Source organism: Macaca thibetana, chromosome 6 (assembly GCF_024542745.1).
Source record: "Macaca thibetana thibetana isolate TM-01 chromosome 6, ASM2454274v1, whole genome shotgun sequence".
NCBI classification, from domain to species: domain Eukaryota; kingdom Metazoa; phylum Chordata; class Mammalia; order Primates; family Cercopithecidae; genus Macaca; species Macaca thibetana.
This window is the reverse complement of record NC_065583.1, coordinates 159,206,668-159,219,644: the sequence shown is the minus strand read 5'-3', so window position 1 is coordinate 159,219,644 and position 12,977 is coordinate 159,206,668. Positions and strand designations below refer to the sequence as shown.

At 41.7% G+C, this 12,977-nt stretch overlaps 1 protein-coding gene across 50 annotated transcripts in view; it reads left to right on the top strand.

Moving 5' to 3' along the window:
- The window catches only part of BASP1 (brain abundant membrane attached signal protein 1), a 1,209,505-nt gene extending 1,197,559 nt beyond the window's left edge, over positions 1–11,946 (top strand). For all 50 annotated transcript variants that reach the window (XM_050794737.1, XM_050794751.1, XM_050794717.1 and 47 more), the window contains one exon: positions 10,324–11,946. In XM_050794737.1, coding sequence (XP_050650694.1) covers positions 10,333–11,016 — 684 coding nt within the window. In that variant the 5' untranslated portion in view covers positions 10,324–10,332 and the 3' untranslated portion in view covers positions 11,017–11,946. The remainder of the gene's footprint in view (positions 1–10,323) is intronic.
- The last annotated feature ends 1,031 nt before the right edge of the window (positions 11,947–12,977 follow it).

Genomic DNA, 12,977 nt, shown 5'->3' with positions numbered 1-12,977 from the left:
GGAAAGAAGATATAAGTAGGAATGGCATGTAAAGTAGTGAACATAGTAACTTTCAGATCATATGGAGAAATTTGATGTCATTTTCTTATTTTATATAGCCGTTAATGTATGCTAATGATTCTTATTACATTACAGAACCATGTTGTTGTCCATTGACAGAGCAACGTAAATGTAAAAACGTGTTAATGAAAAATCAAATTGGAGATGTCGTGGAGTATGTGGTAATTATGGGAAGGACACAGTGCAGGTAACCCCCTTGGCCTGGGGGTGGATAACTCCTGGAAATTGTGTCATTGTGCAAGGTTGCATTTTCTGAAGAAGGGCAATGGTATATTGGGGACTTGCATTTTTCATCCAAAAACCCATTTAATGCAAAGACTTGGATAACATATTAAGTAATGGATATAACCAACAAAGTGCTACTGAAATGAAGTTTCAACAGTCCACAAATGGTGAGCGTCTGCATATCAAACCTTCTAAAATTAAGTATGTAGGCTGAGATAAGCATTAGCATTTCATTACCAATAATTTTGCTTGCCATCAAAATGTAGAAGGACTCTTGAGAGCTATTTGGATGACCCTGGTCTCTAGAGGGCATCTTTTGGAAGCCTGATGCCATGTTATCACTTAGACGTGCCACAAAGCACTGAAATCCTCTTAAAGGTGGTAATGGTAACACTATTGTTTTTCCTACTTGATACTCCTTTTGAGCCAACATGTCTCCCTTTCTTGCTCTCCTATGTCCAAACAACCTATTTAATAAGTGTTCTATTTAAAAGACTAAAGAAAGGAAGTAATAAATGATAGCTCTCAGAAAGCTCACATTTCATTGGAAAGCTGTTAGAACAACTTCCAGCTCAAATGTTAATTAGATACCATTCTGATATATAGGGTTGTGCCTTTATGTGTCTTTAAATACTGCAGGTGTCTTGACCCAAACCCAAAGAATGCATAGGCAGCAGGACTGACCCATGTGTTTTCACTCGATACCAGCAAAGGGATTTGAGAACCCTTAGTCACTGCAAGGGGTAGAAGTGTCTTCTATTAAGGACATAGTAAGTCCTGCTGAAGACCTGGTCAGTTTGTTTAGTGACCCCACTTGCCACAGCAGTTGTGGGTCAAATTGGGTTCCTCTGGTAGCATCAGAGAGCAAGGGACACCACCCGCTTGGGATTCCCAATTCATACACCGTTGCTGTCACTTTGGGGCAGAATGGAGGTATGATTTAAATCCTTTGGTGTGGGAAATTTTCACTCTGGTGTGCCTCTGACAGTGTCCTGCTAGAGACGTTTAAGAAACAGTATATGTGGCTTCAATTTCCATAAGCTAAAAATGCAGAAAAAGATTATGTCTGGTGGAGGAGTAGATTTTCAGAAAAAGCAGTTTTAAGGAGGATGAAAAGAGAATTTATTCAAAATGAGAGGCGTTATCTCTGTTCCTTCCCCACCTCTCCCTCCCTTGCTTGCTCTGTTTTGTCTCCCTCCCTCCTTATCTCATTTTCACTCTTGCTCTTGTTCATATAAGAGTAATGAATCTTCAGCTTGTTGTGTTTGAATTCACCGTGACCTCCTTGTTGATATTCCTACAGTTGGCATTAAAAACTATATCTGGGGCGGGGCATGGTGGCTCAGGCCTGTAATCCCAGCACTTTGGGTGTCTGAGGCAAGCGAATCACCTGAGGTCAGGAGTTTGAGACCAGCTTGGCCAACATGGTGAAACCCCATCTCTACTAAAATACTAAAAATACAAAAATTAGCCAGGTGTGGTGGTGCACAGGTAATCCCAGCTACTCAGGAGGCTGAGGCACGAGAATCACTTGAACCGAGAGGTGCAAGTTGCAGTGAGCTGAGATCGCGCCACTGCACTCCAGCCTGGGTGACAACAGCGAGAGCCTGTCTTTAAAAAAAAAAAAAAAAAAAAAAGGCTATATCTGACCTGGAACTCTTTCCCAATGCAGGAACTCCAAACATAATCTTTCAAAATGTTGCCTGTGGATAGCTCTGCAAAAATGGTGATATAGCCTGGTTTTGTAAGTGGTTGTATTGTGCTAGAAATTTGGGCCTGAGAACTTTTCGCACTTTGTTTTTCTCAACATTTCTACTTGACACTAACTGAATATCACATTAGTTTTTGAGAATTGTGATTAGCCCTTGTGAGACTGATTTAAACTGTATTTGAAAGGATAATTTAAAGTATCTGTAGGCTGATATTACTTAGCATCGCATAAAAGGAAAAGACGGTTTGGTTATTTTCAGGAAGCGTGCTTGCTCAAAGAGCTTGGGCACAGGACAGGTCTTGCAAGGCAGGACCACCAGTGGTTGGCAGATGACCCATCAAAGTAGGTAAAGGGGAAACAACAGAGTGTCTTCCACAACCAGGGCACTGTGAACTAGTTCTGCGTGAGCGAAGCTGATGAAATCTGACTTTTCTGACAGTTATGAGTCTATCTGAGAAGTCTTCAGTGAGCCATTCCATCCTGACTCATTCCTTACAGAGTTGACACATGATTCTGAAAATATTTTCTAAATATAATTAAAAACGTTAAAAAACATTCTATGCTTTAATAAATATTTGGATGTCATGTTACCATTTTTATTTGTATTTTTTTGCAATTTTTTTTTTTTGAGACGAAGTCTTGCTCTGTCGCCAGGCCCCCGGCTGGAGTGCAGTGGCACCATCTCAGCCCACTGAAATCTCTACCTCCCGGGTTCAAGCGATTCTCCTGCCTCAGCCTCCCAAATAGCTGGGATTATAAGCACATGCACTCTGCTCCTGGCTAATTTTTGTATTTTTAGTAGAGACAAGGTTTCGCCATGTTGGCCAGGCTTCTCTTGAACTCTTGACCTTGTGATCCTCACGCCTTGGCCTCCCAAAGTGCTGGGATTGCAGGCATGAGCCACCGCTCCCAGCCCTTTTTTTTTTTTGCTTTTTAAGATTATTTTTTTATTTCTAATTTTCAGCAAGCTTCACATATTGAAATGATGTATGAAGACATCTAATCATAGTAATAGCAGCTGGTTGTCAATTTAATCTTTAGGGTGTAAGATGATATGTTTTTATGATAGTGATTACCAGATACATTGAACTATTGATAATACCACTTTTTAAAAAATCTTGCATTGCATTTTATTTAGTGCCAGAAGCATTCATAAAATTATTTTTCCCCCTAGAAAGAGAATGCTCCTTAAGTATCTTCGTTTTACTGATTAGGAAATTTGAGATCCCGAGGGTAACCACTGAGTCTCATAGCAGTTTGTTGACAGTGGAGACCAACCCCCAGCACACCTACCATTTTTAGCACACTTCATACTGAGTGCTAGGTGGCTTGTTTTTGACAAAAGTCAAACAAATAAAATATTTCATAATTTATTTTTTTCTTATATGGCATTTTGCTATCTACTCTTCCACCTTTATTTTCTCAAACTGAAAGACTGAATTTTAATACGGTAGGCTGTGCTATTGGAGTGGTTTAAGGTAAAAAAAAATGTAAGTGCGTATTAGGAAAGTTCTGGATGAGCTGGTCATGTCAGCAGCCAAATCATGGTTGTTTAGTGAAATTATTTACTATTAAGTGTGTACAGAGGGTATCCTATTATAGTTTGTAAGAACTGTAGTGGTTTAGTGAAATTCTTAGCTATTAAGCGTGTACAGAAGGGATTTGGACCCAGTGCATCCTGTGGATTCTGTGTACAAAATAAACACAGCAGAAGATTTGAATGGATAAGGAGTATCTTCTGTGTTCCCTGACAGGCTTCCTGGAGAAAAAGGAACAAACAATTGGAAAACTTGGTAGAGGAGATTGTTTTTATTACAGAGTGTCTTCATTATGACATCAGATTTGAAATTATTTCTCACCTTTACTCTCCCAAAGAAATTTTCATATTAAATTTAAGCTCTCAATAGTAAGAACGAATTCACTTTTTCTTTTTTTTTTGGTTTGCTATTATAGAAATGCATAGGACCACATTTTTTTCCTCCTATGAAGTTGAACATTAATCTTATAAATAGGATTTTCTTCTGTAAAATAAGAAATACTTGTTAGCTCTAAGACTCAACAGAATTATTTTAATTTGCTTTGGAGGAAGAATTAAAACATTTTTTAGGCCATATGTTCGTTCTTTATTTTTATTTATTTTTTTAACCAGGTCCTCTGAAGAAACTAAAGTGTAGTTGTCTCTGAGGACAAAAACAAACAAACAAAAAAACTTCACCTTACCTTGCCTACCTAGCTATGAAGTTGCTCTTTTATGTGCCTTCCTAGGCATAAAGAAGTTAGAGAAACTCGTCTTTAGAAGTTTCACGAATGTTCATAAATGTATGCTTTCATTTATTAGGGAACAGGATTTGCTGCCAATAAGCAAAGAAAGATTTGTGTCAGGACTGAGTGTGTAGTCTAAGCTAACATCAGTTATAGGAAGTGAGGCTCAGAAGGTGATACATATGTATTCCACGGATGCAAACGCTGTTTGAGTTTCCTGGCAGGTGTAGGCAAAAAAGGACCAGGCTGGTGTGATGGGTAATCACCTCCAACCCTCCCTCTGACCTTTCCAGGCCTCCCTCTCATTTTCCTGCTTTCCAGCCCAGGTTGCTCTGATCAACTCACGGTGCTCGAATAGCACATTCTCTTCTCTCTTCACCAAAAAGCAGAACTTTAACACAGTTCTTCCAGAATATCTTGTTTCTAGCCAGATGAGATTAATTAGATGGAGGCTTGGTTTTATAAGGTGGAAGGGAATAAAACTAGTCACAAGATAGTTGTGGGGGATTTTAAAGATGTAAGTTAGTATCTTTATTAAGCTATTTGACATATGATAAAAGAACAATATTCTTCTGTTGGAAGTGGCAAAACAAAATGATATTTGACAATGTTAGCTTCTATCATCATGGTGTGTTCAGCTTATTAGCCAAGATAAGGTGCAGACCAGGTTTTTACCCTTTACATATGAAATTTGAGGCATTAAATGAGTAAAAGAATTGAGGTTCCTTTTCCATCTTGGTGATCAAAACACTTTTCTCTTGTTTCATTGGACCAAGTGATGAAGAGGTGGTGAGGGGACAGCAAAAAATGGAATTACATTTCTTCTCTTTCTTCATTTTTGTTTTTTGAGACAAGAGTTTTGCTCTTGTTGCCCAGGCTGGAGTGCAATGGCCCAATCTCAGCTCACCGCCACCTCCACTTCCCAAGTGCAAGCGATTCTCCTGCCTCAGCCTCCTGAGTAGCTGGGGTTATAGGCATGTACTACCACACTTGGCTAATTTTGTATTTTTAGTAGAGACGGGGTTTCTCCATGTTGGTCAGGCTGGTCTCGAACTCCCAACCTTAGGTGATCCGTCCGCCTCGGCCTCCCAAAGTGCTGGGATTATAGGCGTGAGCAACCGCACCAGCCCCCTCTTCTGTTTCTCTGATCACTCCAATACTCGTTCTAACTGGGAGGAGTGGATATAACTAATCTGGTTTTTAATCTCTGTGTAGAAACTGATTTCTTGGTAGAATGGACTGTTAACATATTTAACAGGTAAAATATTAATCTTACGTAGGTAAAATATTCAGATCGAAGAAGTAGAGATTTTACCCTTACAGTATGGTGACAACAGATAACTGTAAAAACTTCTTTTTCAAATAGAACCAGCAGGGGCATGCATGGAACACACATACCAAACATCTTTCTGATAACATTAAACATTTTTAAAAGATGTTAAATGTTCTTTTCATTGTGGTGCTCCTGATTCTAGAACTTGGTGTGTGGAACCTGTGTTCTAACTATTCTGTTGGAGTTTACAAGCAAAGAATTACCTAAGAATTTTCAAATTAAATGATGGGGCAAGGAACTAACGTTTTTGCAGGCCCTGGAAATGTAAAATGTTGTATTCACATGGCCTCACATTAAATTCCCATGAAATTGACGTTTTAAAAAGAAATTATTTTAAAGGAAACGAAAGGACAATGAGATTAAATAACTTGCCCAAGGATTCTGGGTGGGTGTGCTGTGGAGGCGGGATTTTTTTTTTTTTTTGAGACGGAGTGTCGCTCTGTCGCCCAGGCTGGAGTGCAGTGGCCGGATCTCAGCTCACTGCAAGCTCCGCCTCCCGGGTTTACGCCATTCTCCTGCGAGGTGGGATTTTTATACCCTGCCATGACCCAATGTCCAAAGTCTCCTTGAAATTCAATTCTTGTCCAATATTTACCAGATTAAACTCAGTGAAATTCCTCTCTCTCCTACTGTTTATGGTTATTTTCTATGCCAATATTAATCGGTAAGCCTGTCATTTTGGCCCTTGTGGCATCGAGTTTTCTTTAAAGGACAGCTTTTTTGTTTGTTTGTTTGTTTGTTTTTGAGACAGAGTCTGACTCTGCTGCTCAGGCCAGAGCGCAGTGGCTGATCTCGGCTCACTGCAACCTCCGTCTCCCGGGTTCAAGCCTCCTGAGTAGCTGGGATGATAGGTGCGCACCACCACGCCTGGCTAATTTTTGTAATTTTTGTAGAGACGGGGTTTTGCCGTGTTGGCCACGATGGTCTTGAACCCCTGACCTCAAGTGGTCCACCCACCTTGGCCTCCTAAAGTGCTGGGATTACAGGTGTGAGCCACCACACCCGGTCTTTAAAGGACAGCTTCAGAATCTGCTTTTTTCTGAGACGTCATAACAGAGGTCAGTTTTAGTGTTTGGTTAATACATAAACACATAGAGCTGAGGTCAGTGCATTCAGCATTGGTCTGAATTTTGTTGCTGTGCTGCTCAGTTTCTAGTGAATTTACTAATTGTGGAGAAATGCAAAGTCAGTCTCGGCCCTTTCAGTAGAGCTTTGGTTTAGTGACTCTCAGCATGGATTACCTGTTGCCATATTTTTTTTAACTGCTTTATTTTAATCTTAGAAGTTCCAACGTCTAACTTTCTGTACCAAATGATTTCTTTCAAAATTAGAAGTAACAGAAATGAATGAAATCGCCTGGGCATGGTGGCTCACACCTGTAATCCCAGCACTTCGGGAGGGCAAGGTGGGCGGATCATCTGAGGTCAGGAGTTCAAGACCAGCCTGGCCAACATGGTGAAATCTCATCTATGCTAAAGATACAAAAATTAGCTGGGCGTTGTGGCAGACTCCTGTAATCTCAGCTACTCGGGAGGCTGAGGCAGGAGAATTGCTTGAACCTGGGGAGGCAGAGGTTGCAGTGAGCCCAGATTGTGCTGCTGCTGCACTCCGGCCTAGGTGACAGACCGAGACTCTGTCTAAAAGAAAAAAAAGAGAAAAGAAAGAAAGGAATGAAATAATTTAAACTGTGTGCTCATTGCTTTCTCTTGGTAAAAAGCTCCTCTGGCAAATAGGAAGATGAAATGTTGAGAGGCAGAGGATACTCGAAATACTAAATTTCTTCTTTATTCCCTCAACTTCTGAGCTACCCCAGGTGGCACCATCCTTGTAACCCAGGTGTGTAACATTACGGGACTGAGAGCTTTGCCCCATTGCCGGCTTCTCAGCGGAGTTCCTTCGACCGCCTCTCTGGTGCCTTCCTGCCTTACTGAATTTTGCTGGACTTGGCCTTTGCTTGTAGTACAGCTCCACGAACTCAGCTAGTAGGATTTCCTTATGAGTAAAAGAAGAAGGTGAATGAATAGCGTACTACTCCATGGTGCTGTTGAGATTACATATTGTATGTAATATATTTGTGAGTAGGATTGTGCTTGATACCTAGGAAACAGTTAATAGATGTTGTAGGCAAGGTCTTCACCCATATGGTCTTGGGAAATGATGAGATAATCCTGCCTTTTCAGGGTTCAGGTGGGTCCTATGAGCCTCCCTCTGATACCTCAATATAACCAGTAGAGGTAAATTAGCAAAACGCCAGGGGCGTTTGTTAACTTTATTTGAAAAACAAACTGGATTGAGACATATTTTCTTACTTATAACTTGATTATGTGTGTTCATTTTTGACCCAGAAACAAATCGCAGCTGGGCATAAAACAAAGACTAGAATGTGGCCTTAACTGTGTGTCAGAGAAGCCAATTTTAGTAACTCAGATTTTAGGTTTGTAACCCAACATGACTTTAAACCTCTGGGGATTGCTGTATAGAATTTCATGCTGTGGGTGTCGGAAAGCAGCACCCATATTATACAGTACCCCCTATGTTTGCACGTTATCTTAGCGTCTGTAATTTCTAAGTTGGTGTATTGGTTTCTATTACTGGATTGAGAGAAGATCCTAAAGGCAGACTTGTTAGGTTTCCTGTTTCTTATTTAGCTCAACCTAAGGGACCCAAATGTATCTTGAAATATCGGAGCTGAAATTATATTTGGTATAGGCCATTCGTGCATCTGACAAGAATTCCATGGAAGAGTTATAAACTACAGTTTAAAATACTGATCCAGTTTTTGTCTCTATATTTTCATGTACTGCTGTGTGATTGCTTAGAGGATGAAAGTATATTTAATTGTATTTTTCGCCACATATGTTTGTTTCTCCTTTTGAGGGAGAAATAATCAAAAGTTAAATCCAATGGAGCCTGTCTGAAGCAGGTTATGACTAATTGGCCCTCCCTTTTCTAAAAAGAAGGACATGTAAGAATCTTAGCTAACGTCATAAAGACCTTTCTTGAGAATATGAATAGTATTTTAGTCAAATTTCAGTTTATTGCTTTTCTCTTTCCCCAACTACTGAAGTCATTCCAGATAAATTAGCATATAGAGTGGTGAGAAAAATTTTGACTGAAGAATCATTTTCTTCCACCCAAAACTCGACTTTTAATAAGATAAATGTAGGTTATTTCACTGTCATGAATCTTGATTCCAAGGAGGTAATAAATAAACAGCAAATCTTTCTCTTCTAAATGAGGGATGTCTACATTTGCAAAGCTGGCAAAGGAGTGTGTACAGTTCTGCCAGTGGACCTGACCTGGGCAAAACCAGGTGGTCCGCCCTGTCTTTCTAACCTCCCTTGGGGTCTAGGGTGAGGCTGACGCCTTCCCCTGGGCTTTTCTCAATTGTGGGACTAAGGAGGATAGTATAATGTGATTTCTGCCATGCTTCATCCAGGAAAAGCAACCAATTTCCTTTGCAAAAGCAACATTTCAGCGGGTTTTCACTGATGTGTGGTGACAGAAAAATGGACTTGAAGGAAAAAAAAAAAGACACCAAGAGCCTGTTTAGCTATGGCCATGGTTCTGGAAGAAGAAATTTATTATTTATCTGGTTTAATGCTTGGTTTTCAGTGGAGAGAAATTCAAGATTCAAATACAAATAGGGTTTCTTGTGCCAGAATGAAAGCAGCAGCCTCAAGATGGTTGTTAATGACCATTGAACGTGCATTTATAGTTTGAATTCTAACCAGGAAATTGATAATGAAGAACAATTTTATGTTACTACGGAACTATTTTTTTTTAAGCTGAAAATACCTTGAAATGAATTGATGTCAGACACAGCCAGCAGGAGACACTGGCATTTTCATAACTGCCCCTGCTTGGTAAGAAGATAGACTGAATCCTGTTTACTTTACGTGTTTGAAGATGTGTTTGCTGATACAAAACACACACATATGTAGCAGAGGAGATTGTAGTTTGAGATTATTTTCTAGAAATCTGTGATTTGTGCTTTATTACAGCTGTGCAGTTTCTCCAGCAAGCATTTTAAAATTGCGACGCCTTTCTGTAGCTCTAGCCTGGGTCTAAGATGGCTGCCCCTGCCATGCTGCACACGCCTGTTCTAGACTTGGTGTTTGCATCAGACATGGGATGGCAGATGAGAAACAGATAGTGCTCCTCCTCTCAAGGGTTGACAAGCTTTGCCTCTAATCACTGATTCTTTGATCTCAGCTTATTATTCCCTCAACTGGCTATGATTAGAAGCTCCACAACTGAGCTCCTTAATTTCTTGACATATTGTTTTAAAAACTCATTTAAAATTATGGCAGAACCCACTTAACTGAGCTCCTTAATGTTTTTGAGTTTTAATTTTTTTTACTTTCAATTGTGTAATAACAGTGTAATATAATAATTTAACTGATTACCCGGGCATGGTGGGTGTACCTGTGGGCCCAGCTGTGTGGGAGGCTGAGGCGGGAGGATCCCCTGAGCCCAGGAGGTGGAGGCTGCAGTGAGACGAGATCTCACCACGGCACTCCAGCCTGGGTAACACAGCGAGACCCTGTCTCAAAAGTAAATACATGAATAAATTGAATTTAACTGTGCGTAACTGCAGTTTACCATGCCACCTCTTTGGGGTGTGCAGTGCAGCAGGCCCAGAACCCCATGCTTTGCAAAATGCAGCCTTTTGTGGTCCCCACACTTGTGTAGTAACCCCCATTTTGTTTTGTTTTGTGTTTGCTTCCAGAACTCCAAGATGGGAGGCAAGCTCAGCAAGAAGAAGAAGGGCTACAATGTGAATGACGAGAAAGCCAAGGACAAAGACAAGAAGGCTGAGGGCGCAGCGACGGAAGAGGAGGGAACCCCGAAGGAGAGCGAGCCCCAGGCGGCTGCGGAGCCCGCCGAGGCCAAGGAGGGCAAGGAGAAGCCCGACCAGGACGCCGAGGGCAAGGCCGAGGAGAAGGAGGGCGAGAAGGACGCGGCGGCCGCCAAGGAGGAGGCCCCGAAGGCGGAGCCCGAGAAGACGGAGGGCGCGGCGGAGGCCAAGGCTGAGCCCCCGAAGGCGCCCGAGCAGGAGCAGGCGGCCCCCGGCCCCGCTGCGGGCGGCGAGGCCCCCAAAGCTGCCGAGGCCGCCGCGGCCCCGGCCGAGAGCGCGGCCCCTGCTGCCGGGGAGGAGCCCAGCAAGGAGGAAGGGGAACCCAAAAAGACTGAGGCGCCCGCAGCTCCTGCCGCCCAGGAGACCAAAAGTGACGGGGCCCCCGCTTCAGACTCAAAACCCGGCAGCTCGGAGGCTGCCCCCTCTTCCAAGGAGACCCCCGCAGCCACGGAAGCGCCTAGTTCCACACCCAAGGCCCAGGCCCCCGCAGCCTCCGCAGAAGAGCCCAAGCCGGTGGAGGCCCCGGCAGCTAATTCCGATCAAACCGTAGCCGTGAAAGAGTGACAAGGACAGCCTATAGGAAAAATAATACCACTTAAAACAATCTCCTCTCTCTCTCTCACTATCTCTCTCTCTATCTCCTCTCTCTCTCTCGCCTCTCCTATCTCTCCTCTCTCTCTCTCCTATACTAACTTGTTTCAAATTGGAAGTAATGATATGTATTGCCCAAGGAAAAATAAAGGATGTTGTCCCATCAAGGGAGGGAGGGGGTGGGAGAATCCAAATAGTATTTTTGTGGGGAAATATCTAATATACCTTCAGTCAACTTTACCAAGAAGTCCTGGATTTCCAAGATCGCGTCTGAAAGTGCAGTACATCGTTTGTACCTGAAACTGCCGCCACATGCACTCCTCCACCGCTGAGAGTTGAATAGCTTTTCTTCTGCAATGGGAGTTGGGAGTGATGCGTTTGATTCTGCCCACAGGGCCTGTGCCAAGGCAATCAGATCTTTATGAGAGCAGTATTTTCTGTGTTTTCTTTTTAATTTACAGCCTTTCTTATTTTGATATTTTTTTAATGTTGTGGATGAATGCCAGCTTTCAGACAGAGCCCACTTAGCTTGTCCACATGGATCTCAATGCCAATCCTCCATTCTTCCTCTCCAGATATTTTTGGGAGTGACAAACATTCTCTCATCCTACTTAGCCTACCTAGATTTCTCATGACGAGTTAATGCATGTCCGTGGTTGGGTGCACCTGTAGTTCTGTTTATTGGTCAGTGGAAATGAAAAAAAAAAAAAAAAAAAAAAAAGTCTGCGTTCATTGCAGTTCCAGTTTCTCTTCCATTCTGTGTCACAGACACCAACACACCACTCATTGGAAAATGGAAAAAAAAACAAATAAAAAAACAAAAAAATGTACAATGGATGCATTGAAATTATATGTAATTGTATAAATGGTGCAACAGTAATAAAGTTAAACAATTAAAAAGAAGTAATAAAGACTATTGGGTGTTTTGTTTGTTTGTTTTACTTCTCTAGTCCCTCTCAATACCTACTTTATCAGAGAACAGAGCACTGTATTGCCCATTTTTCTGAATATATTTGGATAGAAGCAAAAAACAGACCGGTCACGGTGGATCACACCTGTAATCCCAGCACTTTTGGGAGGCCGAGGTGGGTGGATGGCTTGAGCCCAAGAGTTGAGGATCAGCCTGAGTAAGATAGTGAGACCCCACCTCTATTAAAAAAAAAAAAATGTGAACATTATTTGTTGAAAAAACTAGCTAGGGCAATGTCAGTAAACTATCTCAGAAGAAGTTAAACTGAAAACTTACTGTGTCTGCATATGGACCCTCTAAAAATGTGACTAATCAACTTAAGAAGAAGAAAGATTTTGAATAAAATACATTAAAAGACAATAGATTTGATCTTGAAGGCTAGGAAAAAATGAATGACAGGTTCTTATAGAAACCTCTGTTTGTAAATTGTGGCACCACTAATGGTTATTCTGTTCTATCCCATCCCCTACTTTCATTTTTATCATATTCATGGTAGAGCCAGGAAAGGCGACCTGAGAATTGTGCCATGAGACAGCAGTGTTGCGGAAGCAAGCATGGTACTGGCCTTTATGGTGACCGAATTTCGGTCCTGATTTTGCCACTGGTGACTTGTTTGGCTTTTAAGTCACTTCCAACCTTCCCAGACCCTCCTTGTGTTACCTACAAAAGGGTGTAGTTTTTATGATCTCATGGTCCCGTTTAATGGTTTGGGTACACACCCGGTGACAATTTAATGTCATGATGCTATGATGCATCATGGGATGTCTCTTTCATGTCTTGATTCTCCAAAGCTCACAGAGTAATGAATAACAATTTCATAGTTTAGAAAGCTCCGATACAGGAAATGTCCTGTGGAATGTGGGAAGGCCAGTGCAATGGAATTGATTCTCAAAGGGACATTAATGACACAATGGATTCAGACAAACCTGGTTCTATTCTTATGGGTTACATTACACATGGTTAA